Source organism: Mercenaria mercenaria, chromosome 7 (assembly GCF_021730395.1).
Source record: "Mercenaria mercenaria strain notata chromosome 7, MADL_Memer_1, whole genome shotgun sequence".
NCBI lineage: Eukaryota > Metazoa > Mollusca > Bivalvia > Venerida > Veneridae > Mercenaria > Mercenaria mercenaria.
Window position 1 is genome coordinate 70,709,873 of NC_069367.1, and position 22,843 is coordinate 70,732,715.

At 33.3% G+C, this 22,843-nt stretch overlaps 1 protein-coding gene across 2 annotated transcripts in view; it reads left to right on the forward strand.

The window, feature by feature from the left end:
• Positions 1 to 21,927, forward strand: part of LOC128558650 (calcium-activated chloride channel regulator 4A-like) — a 52,204-nt gene extending 30,277 nt beyond the window's left edge. For both annotated transcript variants that reach the window (XM_053548637.1, XM_053548638.1), the window contains exons 6-13: positions 11,861 to 11,961; positions 13,362 to 13,586; positions 14,392 to 14,673; positions 14,856 to 15,065; positions 17,087 to 17,351; positions 18,766 to 18,924; positions 19,155 to 19,391; positions 19,795 to 21,927. In XM_053548637.1, the coding sequence (XP_053404612.1) occupies positions 11,861 to 11,961; positions 13,362 to 13,586; positions 14,392 to 14,673; positions 14,856 to 15,065; positions 17,087 to 17,351; positions 18,766 to 18,924; positions 19,155 to 19,391; positions 19,795 to 20,237 (1,922 nt within the window). In that variant the 3' untranslated portion in view covers positions 20,238 to 21,927. The remainder of the gene's footprint in view (positions 1 to 11,860; positions 11,962 to 13,361; positions 13,587 to 14,391; positions 14,674 to 14,855; positions 15,066 to 17,086; positions 17,352 to 18,765; positions 18,925 to 19,154; positions 19,392 to 19,794) is intronic.
• Positions 21,928 to 22,843: the final 916 nt, after the last annotated feature.

The window sequence follows — 22,843 nt, forward strand, 5'->3', positions numbered from 1 at the left end:
ATTCACAAAGCCAAAAGTGATGTCCCCTGTGCACCCTTTTTTGACATTCATTTAATATATCATTATATAAGAAACTCTGGACAATTTAGAATTCATTGTTTGCATTTTTTCAGAAGTAACCAGTTTTCAAGTTAAAAAGTGGAAACATCAATTTTTTTGCTTCACAAGTGCTTAAGTTTACCCACATTGTGTAAATGTTCACAAGTGAATACTGTGTAGTTGAAAAAAAAATTTACTTACTATGAACATATTCTATGAATATATATTTTGCTGCAGTTTGTCCCCTGTGCATCTTCTTAGTAACATAATAAAGTATGTATGAATTTTACTGTCACATTTTACCATGCATGGCATTTGGCATTTTCTACTGTCTGTAGGCAGTGCATGTGGAATAAATGATTTCAATGTGTTGGTTATTTTTAAAGTCACTTATTTTTCATTTAAAGGAACACATGCTGTTGAATAAGCATTGTGTTTCTTGTGAAAAAAAATTTATGAACAGTAAACTAATAATGAATGAATATTATACTGATTTTCAGTATGTGTCCCCTGTGCATCTGCAATATAACTCAATTTTGAGTTGAAAATTTTAGAAATTAAGATTACTGGACATTCTTGAAATTTGGCATGTTTTAAACATTCAAAATTTGAGGAAAAAATAGGTTTTATAATAATATGTTAATTTATTTTCATTAAGCAACAAATTTTCTAGGCAAAGTTTTATTTTCATGTCAGATTTGTGCAGAAAGGCTGATTTTAAAAACCAATCTCCACAAACATTTGATTGAATAAGTTTCAAACCATACACATTACACCTATTACTTATCATATATGTTGAAAATATAACTGTTAATATATTTCCTTATCATAAAACACTGCAACATTTATCACCCATCATACTGCAATTGAAATTCACTGAACTTTCAAATTAAAGGCTGAACTATTTTCTGATAGGTTTTTCCAAAGAAGTATAAAATATTTTTATAGCTCTTTGGTTTTTCTCAACACTTTCCCAAAGTTATTTCCTTGAAATTTGAAGTATTTGCTATCATATAAAATAGGTGACCACCATAAGAAATAGGTTTTCAACTCTATGTCCCACTTTTTCTTCATTATTTTGAAAACCACCCAAATATACAACAATCTGAACGTCCAGTTATTTTGACTAAGTTGGAATAGGTAAAGGTAAAGGTAATTTTTATTTACCTTTGCTTTGTGAAAAGGTTAACATAAGCTCGGCAGAGCTTTTTAGCAACCCTTTTTCAGGAACAGTTAAATACACAGAGCTAACTTAATTCTGTTTCACTGTTACAGTAAATAATAATTAAAGACACTGATTCTGGTGTGCCTGGTATGTGGCCTATGGGGATGATAAGGTCTGGTATTGGAGGTAAGGGCCAATACACAAGTCTGGACCATTGATAGACTTGCTTCTGTTTATCATAATAAGCTACTGTGCAGTAAATAAATTGCAGGTGATATTTCTCACCTTTATAGCAAATCAGTTCTCACCTTTATAAGGAGTTTAGAAAGCTTGATTGAATTAGGGCTAAATACACAAAGTGATAGGATAAAACAGTGTTTTATCATATTTTTGATTTACATCTCATCATTGCTGTTTTTTTTTATCAAAAATGTAGAAAATGCATTCAGGCACTTAGCTTTTAGAAATAATAAATTATGTGTATTTTGCAATCTGACTAAAGTACTTGATCTTCTAAACGAAGATCTGAGAACGACCTATTCACATTCGTCTTCTGTATATTTTGGATTTCCATTATTGTTATTTTTATGTTATCCAATCAGACGACTTGTTCGATTGTCAAAGGATAAGAAAAATATGCGGTTATTCCAGGACTCGAACCCGGGACCCCTCGCTTACAAAGCAAGTGGCCTACCGACTGAGCTAACCGGCTATCTGATACATTACGACATAAGAATTGTAAATATCAAAAGTCAATGCTACATGTAGATTTGCAAGATGTTGTAAGCTAGGCTCTGATTGGCTAGCGAAAGAGCCGTCAGAACGAGGCAATGAATAGGTCGTTTTCAGATCCTATGCGTAGCGTAATAGGAGATGTACTTAAGTCAGATTGGTGTATTTTGAACAATGATATATCTTTATTGCTGGATTTTATTATACATAAAAGAAACGTTATTTAGACAACACTAGGGGAATAATGCATTTTTAATATATAAAATCCTTCTGTCCATATCCCTTTTTATCTATTAAAAATGCAACTGAACGCTTCTTTAATTTCTTATAAAATTCAGCAATTATCATTTTTTTCTGGTTTTATTTGCTTACTTTTGATAAAAAGATCATAATCATTGAATAAACAAACTTGTAATTTCTCTTAAATAATTATTTTATTGTTAAGGAGTGTCAGAGAATTGCTTCCCTATAAGAGTTATAATTTAACTGGCCAGGACATTAATTACTCAACATGACTGAGCAATCAATATTAGTATATTATCAGTTTAAATAATTTTGTGTACATTCTGAAAAGAAAAAAGAAAAAAAAAACAGCAATGCAAAACACAGGAAATAACCAATTTATCTGTAGGCAATAAAATTTATGATTCTCTGACAATAATTAGGCTACATGTCAAGTCTACAGGGGTTTTATGGACCCTAATCAGACTGGACCAGACAGGATCTTGTATATTGGGGATTAAAAAGTCTGGTATTTGAGGGGTGGGTGGGGGGAGGGGTCACTTATATAGGAGATTTTCTTTGTCTTTTAATAACAATTCATTAAACCCAGAGGAAAAATCTCAGAGACATAATAAAGCAAAACAGTATCTGGTTTTATCAGTTGTGTGCTTAAATCACTTTTCATTGCCTACAGCAACTTTTGAACTTCGATATTATAAGATTCTTTCACTGGTTATGGGTGCAGATAAGAATATCCGGCCTCGAGGGTAACTGTTTAGGCGGTAACGAAGCTCTCTGCCGGGTTACCGCCTAAACAGTTACTCGAGAGCCGGATATTTCCATCTGCGCCTATAACCAGTGGTAGAATCTTTTTCTTGCATACCGGTTTCAAGAAATAATAAGAAAAATAAAATCAATTGAACAGCTTTCTTTTTTAGAACTATTTCTTATGGCAGTGTATTTAAATAAAGCGCGGGAAACCAACGTCCGTAAACAGGAAAGACGTCATGACGTTTCAAAACAAACAACAATGTTTACTTCCGGTTTTGTTTTACCAGTTGCAGCGTAACGTTATGAATTTTTGATAAAATAACGAGATTTGAATCGAGAAATATACTATCAGGAACCAATAGGAACTGTCAAGGTATTGAATTTTCATTCCGTTTTTTAAATAGAATATAAATTACTACACAAATCTTTTACATATATGTAGTTCATATACGTCATTTACAGCACGAGAGTCATCTTACACCACCCCGGGGTGTAAGATGGACTTTTCCAGCACCGGTAAAGATACCGGAAATCCCCGTCTGGTTTGCAAGAATAAGTAATATTGTTTTAGTTCCTTCTTTATGTTTTAACTAAAAAATTTAAGTAGGCATTCACAAATCTCAGGGTGGATACAGGATTTGGTGTAAGGGGTGCAAAATATTTGTAGTAGAACAACTAGGAGGGTCCGTGGGCATGTCCCCATCTCCCCCTCCCCACCCCACTCCACCCCACCGGAACATTTTGAAAACAATAGATCCATCTGGTGCATTCTTGGCGTTCTGATGTGCTTTTTTTGGTATTGAAAAAGGACAGGTTTTATGATAAAATCAACCCAAATAACATGCTACGTATAGTCCATGTTTTAATGACTCGTCAGACTTATTCTTGCTTAAGTATCTCGGAATAGAATTTGTAAGCCCGATTTCTGAGGATTTTTATGGGGAGGGGTTACTAAAGTTTATTAACGTAAAATAAAAAGCTTTATAGGAGCTCATGCAAACTTGTCGGACTTTTATTGTGCGAGCGTAGCGAGCAAGAAAAAAATGCATTGTTTTACCCAAACAAAAGACAAATTGCCTATGCGAGCATAGCGAGCGAGAAAAAATGCATATTTATATTTTCACCCAGAACAAATGATGAATTACCTATGCAAGCGTAGCGAGCGAGAAAAAATGCCCCAATCCCTGGATCCGCACTTGAATCTGTGCTAAGCAGACAATTTATTTTTCCTTCTATTCTACTCGTTTAAAAGACAGAATTAACAGTCAAACATATAAGTGTGGTTCCTTTAAAACCCATTCGGATTAACGAAATCATGCATACAACAAAAACACAGACAACTTATTTGGATAATCTCCCAATCGGCGTAATATTCAGTATATTTTTCCGTTGTTGTGTTCCTACATTTAAGGTAGTTCTGCACGTTTGATAAGCCGGAAGTGGTGGCGTAACGTCATATTTCCGGAAAACGTAGAATAAAGCCTGGATTCGGCATACGGAAATGAAAATCATTTTATGAATTTATGACAACCTGTGAGTAAATTTATTAAAATGGCACTGTTACTATATTTCTAAACTCAAGATATGATATGAAAACATATCACACGTTAAATAATTCAAAATAATGTCTAAAAATAGCGTGAAATATCCAGTTCACTTTAATCATGATCAAATATCTCAAAAATAAGCACACGGACCTATATATTTTATTTCACCACATTATAGGCCATATGTTTATTTACAATTGTGAGAAGTTTCATCAAAATCTACATTGTAGAAAAATTTCTATTCGCGAGAATGTTTTGAAAGTTATGATTTTTCCATAGACTCCCATTATGAAAAAATGCGTGATGTCCAAATTTTTAAATTCAGTCTAGCAAAAAATCAAGCACACTACCCTATCGTTTTTATTTGCTGATTTTTCAAGGTATATTCTGAAGTTTTGAAAAATCATAGTTTAATCAAATTCTACATTGTAGAAAAAATTTCGATCCAAACGTGCAGAACTACCTTAAACTGTGTATTAATATATATACATTGTATACATTTTCATGATTTAAACTATAGTACCGTTTGCTATTTAATAATGATAAGTTTCAAAAAGATAAGGCATTACAAAAATGACGTTCCCTGAGGAGGATATCAACTCATGACTCAGGCTTGAGACGAAAACAATAGTAGTAGGTAATTAATTTTAATAAGCTAGAACTGAGGCAAACACATGACTCTAAATCAGGAAGAATGACAGAAACAAAGCATTTATTTTTATTTGCGCTTTTCTCTCCGATAACAGGTTAACGAAAACTTGATTTTCTTAGAAAAAAAAAAAGAATTTTGCGCTTATTTAAATGCAAAGTAAAATTTTAGGTTCGATATACGGAAACAGGAAATAAAAATCGGGGAATCTTAATTCAAGCTCCGCAATGACTCGCAGTCCCTGACTTTTGCATGAAAATCGTTATTTCTTACCCGGGAAAATAGCAATCAATATCAAAAAAAAAAAAAGACTTAAACAAACTTTACAACATTTCCAGTCATAGTTATTTTGTTTCCAAACTATTTTCCCATATAAAGGTTTTGTTTTTATCTTTTTTTTAGTAAACCAGGCTTCAGTAAAACATTGACTTTACATAGTTAATCTTTCAAAATTTGTGAAGGTCGTGTGTTCGAATCCCACACTCTGAAAGCCTTTTCCCCAATTTTGTGATGATTGTTCCTTTAGAAACTGAACATGATTTAATTGCATACAAAACTATCTGGAGTTTTGATCACGAAAATGTATATATAGTAAAACATTACAAAGGTAGGAAAATGAAAACTGAAGCAACAGCTGAATTTACCGCAAAGTTTATCAGTACCCTTTCAAAACAAAGTACATGCAGAAACGGAATGTTCGTGTAAAAATCGTTCTGATCAAGGAAGATTAAATTGAAATAAATCATAGGTATTTTAAATTTATGATATTGTTGTTTTAATCAAAACGTTTATATCGTAAGTATTTTTATGATTATTATATATTTGTGTTTCCCTCAATGCTATTAATACCAGTAAATCATACGTAAGCCACTGTCAAAACTAAAGATAAATATTCTTGCACCCATAATAAATACTGCGTTAATGTGTCACCGAACAGGGAAATGTCTAATTTTGTGTCGGTCAGTTACATGAGTGAAGTATGAAATAACCATATATGTAACAACGAATAATATCGTTATGTATTTAAAAAGCTTTGCATGTATATTCAATAAAATCCTTCAATCGCAATAAAATTTCTCTGTTTTCAAGTTTCAATCAAACGATTAGTACATGTATAATAAGTTGTGAATTGATACGATGCGTTAAATACTGTATTTTCTAATACCTTGGGAACTCATCTGTAGAATACTGTGATTGTTTCTATTTCATCAGCACTGTCAGTTCAATCATCAATAATTTTCTTTCTTTATTTCCCCAAAATATCCCATAAAATGCTACCGCAATAAACACACAGTGTGATATATCACTGAATGAACAAAACGGATAAGCAGGTGAGTGAGGTCGTTCCCAACCCGTCCAACAAACAAAATTTCTTAAAACGTTGTTTTGATCAAATTGAACTTCTACGGACCTGAAGTTGAAGAAAATATCATGCGCAGATATAATTGTATGTCATACTCATACTTATTGTAGAATGATAGGAATGTCAGTGACAGAAAAAACTCCTTTTGGTTAATGAGCATATGCATTGTAAAAATTACCCTTGGTATGTCAGTAACACACTGAGACTTTGAGCTTTCAAACTTTACACGTCAATGGTTTTTGTGTAACAACTTAATAACTTTTATAATGCTAAAAGCGACAGTTTATAAAGATAAGATGCTTATTAAAATATAGCAAATTCATGATATAAGTTTTAAAATAGTGTGCTTTAGGTTGAAGAATCTGGGGACAATTTTTCTGTAGGATATATCTGTTCGTTATGTGAACATCAAATTTTATTTTATTTATTTATTTATTTATTTATTTATTTATTTGCATGAGAATTGTTTTGCTGTGATTCCCATGTGTTTAATTGATGTCTCATGGTTTCTATTTTTTTTTTGCCAAATGATCCTAAACCCGTGCAGCCGCAGCATTATCATTTTATTTGAACCGTCGTAAACTACAATTGTTTCGGACATGTACAACACACTTTATAGCCTATGCTTTGCTGAAACATTTTTCTATCATGAATTTCTAAACTTGGCGATCGCTAAACAAAAATCGCGCAGAAATAGCATGAAATTCCTGTGTTGAGGTAAATGCACGAGTTAGCTATGATCTAGGCTTTAGAATTTCCAAGTGTTTGAACAGTTTTAAGAATGTATTGGAGACAGATCCCAGTGTCACTTTCTTTGATATGTAGTAGATAAAATCAATCAGATAATGTACTAGTTAATGTTATGATTAATGTGGTCTCGTCTCTAAATTTGACAAATGCTTAATAAAATAAAACTGAATTAAACTATTTCGGCTTTGTAGTATTCACTACTCTTCAACATACATAGATAATTGCGTAACAAGTTGACAGCTGCTTATACATGTATAAACATCGTAGGAGGTATTGTCCAATTTATTTGACCTGTCAAAAAATGGGCCCGGCTTTTATTATATTCTGTTCGAGCCTATATAAGATTAACATGAAAGCCGGGAACATGTTTTGACAGGTCAATTAAATAGCACAATAATGACATAACAAATGCTGTTTCAAATGCAGCACAGGTTTTTTGAGAGGTATTAGTATCATTTTTACTTTTGGGACATTTTTACATCATAGATTTCAACAAATTGCGATTGCTGAACAAAATCAGCGCGAAAATAGCATGAAAATCCTGTGTTAAGATAACTGCATGAGTTAGCTACTGTATGATATAGGTTTTTTTTATTTTCACGTGTTCTTAATCAGTATTTTAAACGTACTGGAGTCAGATCCTCATATGCATTTCTTTGATGTGTAGTAAATAATATCAATAAGTTAATGTACAAATGTTGTTGTTCTTTTTTTACAAATAGCGAAACTGTATTAAAATTCTCTGGCTTTGCTGTATTAATTACTGTTGAATTTACATAGGTAATTGCATTATGAGCTGAATATATGAACATCTTTGGAGGTAATACTACATTTATTTTTTTCAAATGCAGCACGGCAATTCAAAAGGAATTAGTATATTTCAGCACCGCGCCTGAAGTTGAAAGTTTGTTAAATGCGATGAATATATATAGAATGTATATTTGGAGTAGTGTTCCTGTGTATTATAATATTCTCAGTTTAACATAAGTATTGTCAAATTAAGTCATTAACTTAGAAATAAAAGCGCATAACACAGTAAGCCGGAAATGATATGCGATAACATCAATATATAATACTGTCTTGTGAACGTAAAAAGATATTTAATTGGTAATTGATGAATTAATCAACATAATCTTTTCACTCATAATCTTATAATAACGAAAGCATTATGTTAAATTAGTGAAAATAATTTAAACCTTCGTGTGTATGTACTACGAGTTGTATACAGGTAAACTGGGGAACTGCAGTAAATGGCGAAAGATACACACCGTTGTAAAATTCCGATTGTGTGTGAGATGTGTGTATGACCAGAACCGGCGTACCGGGGAATAAATTTCTATCGCTCAGAATCAGCTCAAATTTCGAGGTATGACTAATTTGAAGGTCAGGAATAACGTGGTATTGTTAAAATGAACTGGGGAATTCCCCGGTTCGAGGCGTATCCCCAGTACGTTGGTGTGTATTCATACGAAATTACCCAGTTGGCAGCGTTTACAAACTCACACACACACACACACACACACACACAGCCAACACATGAGGACAAAACGAACAAACAAAGGAACACAGTGGGGCACCACCTTGGAACGGTCAGTGGCAAAAACACCACTGAAAACTGTATTTTTATAGATTTGTAAAACAATACAGGACCGTAGCTAGGCTGATTTATTTTGGTCTAAAACACCATATACCTCCTCCACCTCCTCCCCTAAAAAAAACTGTTACAAATCATTGCACAAATTATTTATACTGCATCTATTTCGGTCTCCTATCTGCGAGGACATATTTGAAGAACGATCAGATCTCGACGTTTCAGTCGTTCAATTATGACGTTCAACTTTTTAATGAAATTTATTAGCTAGTTCAGTGATGGATAAAACATTACTGTTGCATATGCATATCTGAAACTCTGGGATACGGTCAAAATAAATGTACTTGAATATAGATTTTAAATTTGCCGAATGCAGATTTTGATACTCCTAGTCCTACAGCTTAGTAAATATTTCACAATTGTCATTCATTTAATAATTTGTACCGTAGACGCGCACTTTTATTTCACTGTAAATGTTCATTGTGCTCGAATGTAAATGATACTATACTTGTTAATATCAACAAAAGTTTTACCACTATTACAAAAAGTGGATGCAAGGTTAACATAATTTGATATCCTTTTATGATCTTTTCATGATTCAGACACGTCAGTAAAGAAATCTTCAAAATATTTATAAGGCATAATACTGAATCAAGTTTATCGGTCAAAAATGTTTACTCAAATTACGGTATCAAAATGATAGTATATGTTATCAGATACATTTGCATCATAATCTAAACGCCGCTAAATGCAAAAGGTATCTAGAATAGTCCGATGAAATCACTTTTAAATGTAAATACCGAAATGCATTCCGCAAGGTAAGTTTTTTGCCTTTTTAGTTGCTTGGATATCATTACTTGGTAGTATAGACATGGGTTGCAGTGTCATAGCACTTGTAAAACGAAATGGGAATAATATAAACATACAGAAACCATAACATTGTAAATGTAAGGCAATTCAGAAGATTGCAGGAAAAAACAGTGTCTTATACCAATGGGAGACGTATTTAGCTTTTATGCCAAGAAGAGTGGCAGAATAAGTTTCCCGTCAAATTTAGAATTTCAACTAACAATAGCAAAACTCTTTCTGTCAGATGTGTAGAACCTGATGATAACTTCTTGTTACACGACTACGCTTACCATTGCTTCAAAATTTTATACGAATAAAAAATTATATATTTATCATACTAGAAAAAGTATATTCCTGTAGTACATTTTAAGTGTTACAGCTTTAAATATATCCATTATGTCTGTCTCAAACAAATTATGTCAAACTTTGTAGAGTTGTTTAAATTTGGATCTTTTCTATTCAGCTTCAAATAAGCTGCAGTATTGTAGTATCAGCCAAGGATGAGGGTCAAAGGTGTTGCCCATAAATATATCAAACCAATGTCTTAAAACTTTTTATTCGGCACAGTAGAACAGTCAGTTGGGGAAGTTTCTTGATTGCCTACTTAAGGCAAGTGGCTGCTTCATTAATACCTGTAGGTGACCGCTAAGGCGGTATGTACTGTATACCTCTATCACAGTTCAACATTAAATGTGTGCAAAAACGTCTCTTTGAATCTTCATTACATCTTACACCTCATCCTCTCATCCTTCAAAGTTTATTTATTGAATTTCTTTCTTAATATTTCTATTGTGGAAAAATGACGATATGCCTGTGCGTATGCTAGTATGCTGAGCTACGTGCCTGTCATGTGCATTATAGATCTACGCAGGTCATACTGGCCAGTAATAAAATAGGTCTGTTAAACCAACCAAATGGCTATTTCCAAACATTCACAAGGATTGCATTTTTTCATGCGTGTAACATTCGGATCCCGAATTAAAATTCGTACCCCTCCCATCGTCATGTCGTACTTGGGCACTTATAACCGGAGCAATAATTTACGGAACCAGGGGATAGGGAGGTTGGGGATTGATTACATGCTCCACCAAAAAAGTTTACATACCTACGTTTTCTTGCTATTTTATGTTTATTTTCCTTCAATATAAATTCATTTTTTTCCCAAACCTAATCTGATTTCAAAGTATGGTTAAAATTCAACATAAATCGGTGATTTTGTTGGTGCCAAAAGCAAAATCATTTGAAACTTAATGATTTATTATGATAGATTATATGTATATCATTTTTATCAAAATATCATTGATTGACAACGGTGCGGTTTATTTTCACTTATTTTGAAGAATATTAAACGCGACGTTGTTGCTGAAGCGACATTTGCAGACGATAGGTAATGCCGCGTGGTGATCAATTGATGAAACTTAATTGATGCTGTAATCATTAATTAATATGAATTTGATTGTTCTTTTCAACCTAATGAAGTTTTATTTTAATTTTACGTCACAAACAATTTATTAAAATGCATTCTGCTCTTATCTCTGTGGTGAGTTATACTGATATCCAGTTTTTTTAGCAACATTCTTGTCATTGTATGAAAGAAGAACTTTTTTATAGAAAACTAATCTCCTTTTCAGCATGAGAGCAATATTAGACGGAACTTTGATTGTAGGGAAAACTGTTCGAACATTTTTACATTTAATTTTACTCGTATGAGATAAATCAGGAGCTCCAGTGTTGCATCCTAGACAGACACATAATAAACGAACCATAAATCGGTATTACTACACGGTGTAGATCGCGAAGTGAAATACTAATATATTTCTCTTTTATATAAAAACGGCGCACCAAAGTGTGTTTTTCATATCATATATCCTATTTCTTCATGGGGGGACCCCCGCCCCCCTCCCCAACAAACACTCCTTTGGAGGAGGGTGGGACACAACCTTCCAAACTAACCCCTGTCGGGGTTCAAACTTACCTAAAACCACGAACAAACGCGCATACACATTTACCTCGTTAACATTTAGTCTCTCGCTACGGCCATGAATTTCCATGCATCACAACGGCAAGACCACTAATAAACACGATAGTAACTACTGAGTAAATGTGTTTAAAAATAACTAATCTTCAAGTTTACTGATCTATGTTCGCTTTCTTCAGTTCTAAGTTTTATCTTTACTTTTAGTACCATTGTCAGCCAGCACAAACACAGCGCCTATATTCAAGATACTCCGAGAAACTGCCGGCTATCGTGTGTTTGTACTAGATGTTTCCGGTAGTATGCAGGTACTGTATTCAAACTTATCATTACAAAAGACTTATATTGTATTAAAACGCAAACATTTATTTACTAGTCGTCGTTTATTCCACAGGAACTCCTAGTCATTTGTACGACATTCTAAACGCTATTCCATGCCTGTTGCCGTCTATCATTACCTCATTTTCTATCCTTATAAGTCAAGCGATATAGAGGTCAGGATTGTAATATATTATGTCATAGAGCTACCCGCATTTCGTAATGGCGTCACAATGTTCTGACGTCACGATATCTATGTCGAAAAATGATCAAATAGTGCTACCGAAGTAGCTTTTCTATATTTTGCTAATTCATATTCATTCACATTCAAGTGTATTCCCGTACCAGTAAAAATAAAAAGTAACGATATTTTCAATGCTTTGGAACACTGACAATATCAATTTTATTTCACTGATAAAATTCAGTAGATCTATTTCACTGAAAAGCATTAAACAAAACGCGTTATTGGAGGTTATCATCCCAAACTTAAACAGTGCTCCAGGGATCCCTGGTGCCTCCTCAACGCTCCTTGTTGAAAATATCATTTTGGGTTTAAATTCTTGCGTTTGATAAACAGGCTAAAGCTGCGTGATTTTTCTACAAAGGTTCATGCCAATGCAGAAAATAATGGCTAAGGGACACCTAGTGTCTTTATCAACTAGTAGAAAGAGAGAGTTACCATAGGACGTAATATGCGCTGGATTGGCATGAAATCAATCAGCCAAAGTATATTGGATACTTAAATCTAAAGGCAGATGCTTAATCTGAAAATAGAATTAGCTGTGTCTTTGATACGAGTTCAAAGGAAATAGTTATTCTTCCTTACTTCATTCAACAGAACTTATACAAGATAAGGTGTTTGCACTGGTTGTAGGTACAGATAGCATTATCCGGCATGAGGACAAAGTAAAATGTTTAGGCGGTAATGAGGCTCTTTCGAGTTACCGCGTAAACTGTTATCCGAGAGCCTGTTTACCCATTATGACATTTCCAATACAAGAAACAACGTAGTCTTCCAGATTTGTTGTATTACATGCGGTGTAAGCTATATATTTTCGTAAAATATTGTTTTTTTCTTTTAAATCGAGGAACAAGAAGTAACCGTCAAGGTATTTGATATTTTTCGCTTTTTCGCGAAAATAAAGTAAAAACTTACTACACGAACCTACTACATAAATATTGTTTGATAAACATTGTTTACAACACTTGAGTCATGTTACATGGGAGTTTTCCAGCACCGTTGAAATAACTATATCTGCACTGACTCTCAATTCAGACGCTATTTTATTAAGGTTAATACATATCGTAATGTGTATATATATTATATTATATAGGTCACTATACTTGAAACAGACATTCCCTTATCTATGAATGTATTTTCTGTCACCAGGGTACAAGAATTGCAAGGCTGTATCAAGCATGCAAATATATAATCCAAACAAGGATTCCTGAAAATAGTTGGCTGGGTATTGTTTGGTTCTCTACCAGTGCTTCAACAAAGATGGATATCACTCAAGTTACATCCCAGCAAGATAGGGATGCGCTTATAGCTGCAGTTCCACTGACTACCGGTGGAAGCACATGTATTGGATGTGGCATAGACGAAGCCTTAAGAGTACATATTGAATAACATATTTATTTCTTCTGCCGTTTTACTCCGATATTTGACTTGATTTTAAAGATTGAACATGCCTTTCTATTGATATATTTACATATGATTCCCATAAATGATAATATCATGACTGGTATCATATCTTTCGTGTAGCAACTATTGATTGAATAAAAGTCTTTGCGTGTCCGTTCCGAAGTAAACTAAGGATAACTCATTGTTTTTCGTTGGAAGTGAGACAGTTACCATAATCATACTTCCGCGTAGCTTGAGTAAAATGTAATTTTCAAAAATAATCTCACTATGAGGTTAGATATACTCCACACTTACAAATAAACAATATATTTCATTTGATGCTAATAGATGAAAACCCGCAAAGAAATAAACAGAAGCTATAGCCTTTGCATTTTGAATGGCAGGAACTGTACAGTCTTTCATAGATTGATATAAATAAAATGTGCGGGTGTCAAAATCAACTGACAAACGAACAGATAACTAGATAGTGTACATTATGTTTATGAACATTATGGGATGGCAAGGAGCTACATTTAGTTTATTTACCTGATTACGCAACAGACTGCAAGCTCCGCATACTAGGTTCGTGAACTTGACTTATCATTTTTGCATAAACCTTCGCAAAACATTACTACTGCCAAAAACGAATAGGCTCATAATGTCACTTTTGATTTTGTATGCCTTCAAAGCAGGAGTGCTTCAAATATTATCTAAACGTTGGGTATTTTGCATTTATACTTATGTAAAGATAAGATACTTAACGTTAGATACAGATGGTTATGTTATATTTATACAGATTTTGTCCAACAGACGTGGTGATCCTGCCGGATCTGAAATCATGGTAATTTCAGATGGCCAAGGTGGCCTTGGTGCGTCTATTGAAAATGCCAAAGAAGCAAATGTAATCATACACACCATTTCTGTGTCGCAAGCAGCAGACGAAAGAATGATACTGATGGCAACTGAAACAGGAGGCATACACATATCTTACCTCGAGACCGGAACAATAACTTTTGCAGCTGCTTTTATAGAAATATTGTCCAGTGGAGTGACCTCCTTTGCAACAGAATCAACTACGGTTTGTTCCATTTTTGTTATAATAAAACTATAAATCGAAATGAGATACTTAAAACGTTCAAGACGCGCGAACTAGTTAGTCACATGAAATTTTAGTTTAGTTTTAGAGTTTAGTAAGCACGTCATACGTGATTATTGTTTAAAAATACTTTCTTTTCTGTATATTCTTTTTATCATTCTAAGCTTTTGTCAGAGAAGTTGGACTCCTTGTCGTCAACTACCGTTTCATTCAGTTTTGACATTGATAGTAGCGTTGGAGTAAATACTACTGTCAGCATACTGCAAGGATCCTCCACGGATATAAGCATAGAGGTCCAAAGTCCATATGGCACAGTTTATACAGAACAGACTACTGGAGACATCCTGATACTGGATATTCCTGGCACAGCTGTCGTAAATATATATTTTATGAGTTTGCATCATGTAGTGTTTACTTGAGATTTACAATGGCCACGATATTCCTAAAATGTGTCTCTCAAGTTGTTACTACAATTACAATTTATTAACTTGTGTTACCTATTTCGGGTAGGATAGATACGTTGCAATAGGCATGTCGTTACGAGTGATACTTCAGAAAATGCGCAGAAATGAAAAAGACTAAAACTGCAGTCAATACCGCAGTTTTTTCGGGTTTTCTCAATATTCTGACAACAATCTGCACAAGTTTCATTTTTGAATATATCAAATGCATTTTGACTACTGACGGCAATTCTTAGGACCTCTTATCTAAGTGTGTTCTAAAGACAACATTAATGCTAAAATCTCTTTTATTTCCAACAACCTTTATGCAATAAAATGCCAAGCAATTGCAATTGTAAAATCACCGTCAAATTAACAGGTAACAATAATAACTGATCTTTGATAAAAAAATGCTTTAATGTTTAAAGGTATATTAGATTCAAATTTCATATTTAAAATTATGAACATTTACTTCATACAGTGTAAGTAAATTACTCATAAAACTAACAAGTTTGTGTGTATTAGCAGTTCTCTGAATTAGGTTTAGAAATAGGACAGACCTTATACATGCATTGATAAACACAGTTTAAATGTGTACTACCACTAAAATCTGGATGGATTTTTTTACAATCAACTGTTACTGCATAACATCACATTTAATTATGAATGTAATTTAATCTATATATTTAGTAAAGTTAAATACATTTGATGAGGATTTTATTCATTTGTAGTAAATATTTAACGTTATTATATTTAAGTGAAAGATAGCCATTTGATATCTTCAAAGTTTAAAATATTTATATATGTTTTTGTACGATAAAATAAGTGCAACCAACTGAACGATTTAGCATGGCCAATTTGACTGCTTGACTCTTGTAAATCGTCTTTGATCAGCTAAAAGCGTCGAGGGAGTGTAATTATGGGGTACAAAATGCAAGGAATGCTTTCTGCAGTTTTTCACCGTTTAGAGTGATGCTCTCATTGTTGTATATTTATGGTACAATTGTGCGAGTTAGGACTAGCATTCATGTTTAAACAGAATTAATTACATTGAAATTAAGGTGATGTCACGTTTTGAATTTCCGGTGAATAACAAAAAACAAAAACAAAGAATATTCAGTTCTTTCCAAAACCCGTTATGATATGATTCAACCAAATAGTTTCCTTTGTCTACCAGAAAGGAACAATTCTTATATCTTAATATTGAGGTCTGGTACCTTTATAACAGACAATGAACTAAAACAATAGAAATTCATACGCGACTTCGGTGAGCTCAACAAAGCAATTTCAAGCTCAATGTAAAGTAAGTTTCACACTACAATATCCGATCAAGATACTTACAGAAACAATGCATTTGCAGAATAGAGAGATAAAAATAATTTTGACAGCTCGTGAAAACTAATGACAAATTTTAACAGGTATATGATTACTCATGACCTAATTAAATTGTTTTCTGTTATTTCTAACTTCCAGTTTGATTTTCTTAAAAATGGGTATTCAATAAGAATATATTGTTACCTCGATCACTGTTGTTTTGTGTATTTAAGTCACGTACGAATTCCTATTGTTTCAGTCATTTGTCACTTATTTGAGCAACTCATAGTGTTGCAATCATACAAAACACATTCCCTTTTTTCACATAGATATTGAGGATTTATCTAATGAGCACATGTATTGGAAACACAATTTTAATACCGATTGTGTATTACAATAATGCTAAACTATCTCAGTCGTGACGTGTCCTTAGGGATTTTTTGCGGGATCGAGAGGTTTGTTCGATTTACACGGGCTTTTTTACTGTATATAGTGCCATCAATGCAAGCACAAAGAACGTTTCATAATTTTCTGTAGAATAACAAAATTTAGACATTGACTATCCACTTGATGTTTTACCTATAATCTTTATCATTCGATGAAATTTATATTAATGGTACAACTTATTTTATATTTTACAGACAGGGAAATATAATGCGACAGTAACAACACCAACTTCGTCGTCTGTTGAATATTACGTAACGTCTTTGCCTAGTGGCTCCGAAGTTGTGCGTATATCCTCTTGGGTGACTCCAATAAATTTGGATTTTTTAACTGGGGAATTACCTGTGATCGAAGCTGATGTAATGAAAGGACGAGCGGCTGTTTTGGATGCAATTGTGACAGCAGTTGTAGAGACAGGTGGATCAGAATCCTGTGAAGTTGCATTACTCGATAATGGAGCCGGTCAGATTTTTATATATTTATTTTTCTTATTGCATGATATTAGTTCTTTCTACAGGATTCTAAATTTTACAGAAATGTAACACATATAGCTGAAGTGAATAATTATTATTTTAGTAAATCAACAAGTTGTCAAAGTTATATACAGTATACTAAAAGGATACCACTATAACAAGGAACGTATTTCGCTAACAAATGTTCTTTCTAAATCGTTTGACTTTACATAATAAAAAATAAGAGGTTATTCTATAACCATAGTAACAAATTATTGGTGCCAGGAACAGGTTACGTTTTGTCTTAATGTAGTCCTTCACCTATGACAAACCAGCAATTGTGACGTAAAGTCATTTATCCGGATAATGTAGAATAAAACCAGGACATGGCATACGGAAAAGAAAGTCATCATACTTTTAGTTACACAGCATTACTTTTTTATGAATATGAAAAATAAGAAAAAGTTTGTAACGTGAAATATCTCTTCAGATAAGCAGATCTCTTTCAACATTGGTAAATATCCCATAGAATAAGAACTATTTGACCATACAGTAAACAATATGTGAATTTACATGCATCAGTTAAATGTATTTTCACGTAAGGAGGTGATGTCCTGATTCTTCAAAAATTCTATGAAAAATAATACTAGTATACTAGAATACTTTTTTCCATTAATCACGAAAAATGTCGTAAGGAAATTTGACGTCACGAAGACGTTGCTGAACTCGACCGGAATATTTTGCCTTAATTAAACAACTGATGAAAATACAATCTAAAATAAAGTAAAAGCTTGGAACATTTGTAGCACACACATTTTGTATTCTATATATTGATTTTTATTTCTTCATGCTTATGAAGTCATGACAGGAGTCTTCACATTATTCGAACAATACTCCTACCTGAAGATCTATTTATTTAAGTTTAAACGTTACTTTTAAAGAAAATTGTTTTCCTGTGTGCTCAATGTGTATTGTTTCTATATGCTCGTCATGAAACTTTGTCAAAATATTTGTTTTTAGTGAAATCTTAAGCCATGATGAAAACTTGGTTATCTAAGATAAAACGTAGGTCACATTGTCAAATAAACCTTGTTGGCTAACACTTCCAGAGGCCAATGTTTCTATCCGATCTGAAACTGTCAGAATGGTTGTCTTTCTAAGATAATTAACTAAGTTTGAAGAAGTTAGATGTAGCACATGAGCCGTTTGATGATGTTCTATATCTGTGATCAAAAATATATTCATGAGTATGCAAATGGTTTCGCTTTACGTCGTCATTCTAACCAGGGTTCTGTCTATCATATGGTGATAGGAGGAATGCTTTTCACACAAAACCTAATGATATTGTGTGTCATGGTATATAGTTTAGGTCAAGGTAAGGTGAGCGTCTTTAGGACCATTATGTCCATCTTGTTCCATTACAGATCCTGATGATACCGAAGACGACGGGGTTTATGCCGGCGTTATACCAAGGTTCTGTCTCTACCAAAACGGTCGCGTTAGTGCCAAGGTGTACGCTCGTGGTGAAAATGGAACAGCATCTGTACAGGATGTCTTTAGTGGAGCTGGAAGTCCTGATTCAGGTTAATTTATCCCTATGACTTTTAATATTGTGTTTCGGTACTTTCCAATCAAATTGTTCTAATATTTAAACTGGTTCAAGATTCTGTCATTCTAGATTTTAGGTTAAACAATGACATTATAGCGTGTTTCTGCTTTTGATACCCTGAATAAATAGGCGCAATGAGTACTTACACCGATAGTGAGGGACAGATGGTAAATTTCAAATATAATTTATACATGATCATTGTAGATGAAGACGTATACAACACTGAGGTTCTTCAGGACAACTTCCAACGAGTCAGTCTGCCCAGTGAGATTTTAGTATCGAACTATTCAAGTATAATTGCAAACCAAGATATTACTGCACCTGGCCGCATAACAGATGTATCTATCATAGACATTTTCACAGAGAATACACAATACGGCGAGAGTAGAAACTTTACCATCACATGGACGGCAACCGGGGATGATATAAACATTGGAAAAGGTCATTATATAACTAGGTTTTTTATTAGTCAGTAATATTCGTTATTTTGCAGGCATTTTCTAGCCAATTTATGTGTAATTGATTTGATAGTAAGCAAACGCTTGATTAAAGATCATTGGCCGTCAAGAACGTTACTAACGTGCGAGGAGTCTATTGACATGGGTTCTCCCGACTGCTATGATTGTTTTTTATTGTAGGTTTTAAAGTCTTAATTCATACTCATTAATTTTTGAAATATGCCAACATTCGAGTTTTAATGATAGGAGAAGTTCATTTGTGTATATCTGAGCATTACTCAAGGCACTAATTAGCACCTTTTTTGACGATCCATAAGCCAACTGTATATCTTTTTCTGATGAAATGATTCTACATCCCAATGTTAAAAATTTTTTATTAATTTAAGCCACGGAATATGAACTGAGAATCTCTGATGATATAAATGTCCTGATAAATAACTTTTCGAATGCGGAACGGCTAGATGTCGTAAATGCAAACTTCACACCAAAGGCCGCTGGGGAAGTTGAATACATCAGAATAGAAATAGATGCGGAAGAGTCATATACGTCTACAACATTCTTTGGTGTAAAGGCGAAAGACGAGGCTGAAAATGCAGGCGCTGTTTCTAATATTGTTTCTATACTTGTCGCCAATGGATACCGAATTAAAGTAGAAGGTGATGTGGTTTACTCTCCTACCAACGTAACAGATGAAGATATCACACAAGAAGAAAAGAAGGAGAATCTTACAGGACTTGCTATTGGTATTTCGTGTGCTGCTGCAGCTGCTGTTGCAATCATTGCAATCATCATAATTGTTTACGTGAGGAAACAGAAACAGAAAGCTTAAGAAAGTGTAAATTTACCAAAATATATTCTTAAATTAGTACATCAACTTTAATACGTAAAATTAGGCAGAATGAAATTGCTTTGTTATTTTTGCCACACATTTTTTTAAATTACACCATCCTACATCATTTTAAATGTACTGTCAATAGATATTGTATTCTTTCGTTATTCTGCTTAAATATTTATCAGTAAAATATGCGTTAATGTATTGAATGATTTGCATTTTGAATAAAATCTGTAAAAAATCCTATGAAAGCATAGAATGCAATCAAGCAGAATAATAGCAGACTCGGTTTGATTGAGTCTGTTCATGAGAGGTAGTGAAATGTGCAACACCTCTCACGCCCCTAGCACCGGCTAAAACAAATAGTGAACAGGCATGATATCCACGGTTTCAATGGAGCACCTTATTCTATAACTTACAGTTCAGCTGAAATAATTTGCTTACAGTCTTAAATCTTTTGAACCGAAGCCGAGATGTTTATTGCATGTTTTGCTTTGCCTGTTAACTTATTATGAATTAAAGTGATATGTATTAGATAGGCATAATTATGTTGTATTGAAAATTATATAAACTAGACGTAGAAAATTCAGCTCCTATTTATGATATTGAACAGTCTTTACGTTATATTGAACTATAGGTCAAAGTTCATGAGGTTTAGGTTTTCCCTGTCATATTCCGCCGTGGTCAGTTTGAGTAGCAGGTCATATTCTATAGAAAGCTAGTAAATAATTTTAAACAGTGGGTAAAGATAACTGAAGCCAATTTCTAGAAATTGTTCGTAGCGCCAACAACGGAAATTAACAAGGGCTAAACCTTTTTTTGTAACGCGTTTACTTTATATCTTGTTAATATAAATAAAGTTTTACATCGTTTTGGTACTCTATCAACTTGAAGATAGTTTTATTCCAATGAATATTCAGTATTCCTGCATGAAACTACTTTTTCAACGGAAAGAGGCAGGCATTATTGTTAACATATATTGTAATACTTTGGACATACAAGTAAAATATGGAATTCATTTTCTATTACATTCATGTTGCACTGTAAACAATTCCTTTTCTCTGGGGTTATTTTCTTATCTACCCTTTTCAACTGCTAGATTATGCGATGAAAGTCTGAATTTTGTTAGAATTTTATTTATTTCTATTTATATGTTTCATATATTCTCTAACTCAAAATCATGTTTATATATACTATATGAAGATAACCTGTTTGAATTGTATATATTTTAACACCACGTTTGTTTGTAAATATCTAATATTCTTTTTTGAAATAACCGGAAGTTAAGGTTAGAAATATCTTGGTTTAACCACAAATTGGACATTCCGATATCATTCAATATAGTTTTTATTTGTTAAGCCTAATCATTTCCGTTATGTGTGGTCTCGTTTTAGTAAATTATATATTTGTTTTAGTAGACAGTTATTATCTATCTTTAGTATTTTTAACCAATATCTAATCATGATAAGTTTTCGTTGAACTTCCACTGGGTGTCGCCTTGTGTGCAGCATTTTATATGTTGGTGTTGTTCAGCCTTAGAAAAATAAATTCAAAATTCACGCAGATTCTATCAGTGTTAATTGCATCTCATGCGAATAATTTAAATGAATTCGGGACCAATTTAAACCTGTTAGTAACGTCTTCAAAAAATGCAAACTTGAATATTATTAAATACTGTAACATCGTTGTTTTTTGTTGTTTTCGTTTACATATTTAGAAATAGACCAAACTGTGAACACACAAGAATAAGTCAGTGTATGAAACCGCTGAACTTAAGATGTCTGTTTTAATGAAAACATTTAAAAATCAAAATATCCTTCCTGAGACATACTGCTCTTCCCTTAAAGTTGATCAGAGATAAAATTTCGTTCACATTTTCTTATATGCCACTAAAATCCTTTCACAACTTAGTAATTGCATAGACTAATTCACAGATTCCTTAGTTACAGAAGACTATAAATGATATATGTCAGTATAAAGAAAGCAGACATAATTGGAAATAACTGTGACTGTTCTACTCAACATGGTTTAACAATGAAGTACCAATTTTGTACTTTTCATGTAACGCTACTTTCAATGCAGGACCAATAATTATGATATTTTCTAACAGTTGAAGTGTAATGAAATACGAGTACTATTTTCATTTACATCATTAAATGCAGCACTTACTAAACAATGTAATTCTATACTGTTGAGAATTATATTGGTATATAATTAGTGTCGTAATTACGGTGGTATGTTTAGAACATTCATTTATTTTTTTAAGATAAAATTATCCCGTGCGCACGACATCTTATCTCGAGCGATCGACATCTTATGACGTGCGTACGACATCTTATCTCAAGCGCTTGACATCTTATCTTATGCGCACGACATCTTATCTCGAGCGCACAACATCAAATCCCGTGCGAACGACATCTTATCTCGAACACTCGACATCTCATCTCGAGCGCTCGACATTTTATTTCAAGCGCTCGACATCTTAACAAAGGGCCCTAATATATATAGGTAAGATGTCGTGCGCTCGAGTTGAGATGTCGTGCACACGAGATAAGATGTCGAGCGCACGAGAAAAGATGTCGTGCGCACGTAATAAGATGTCG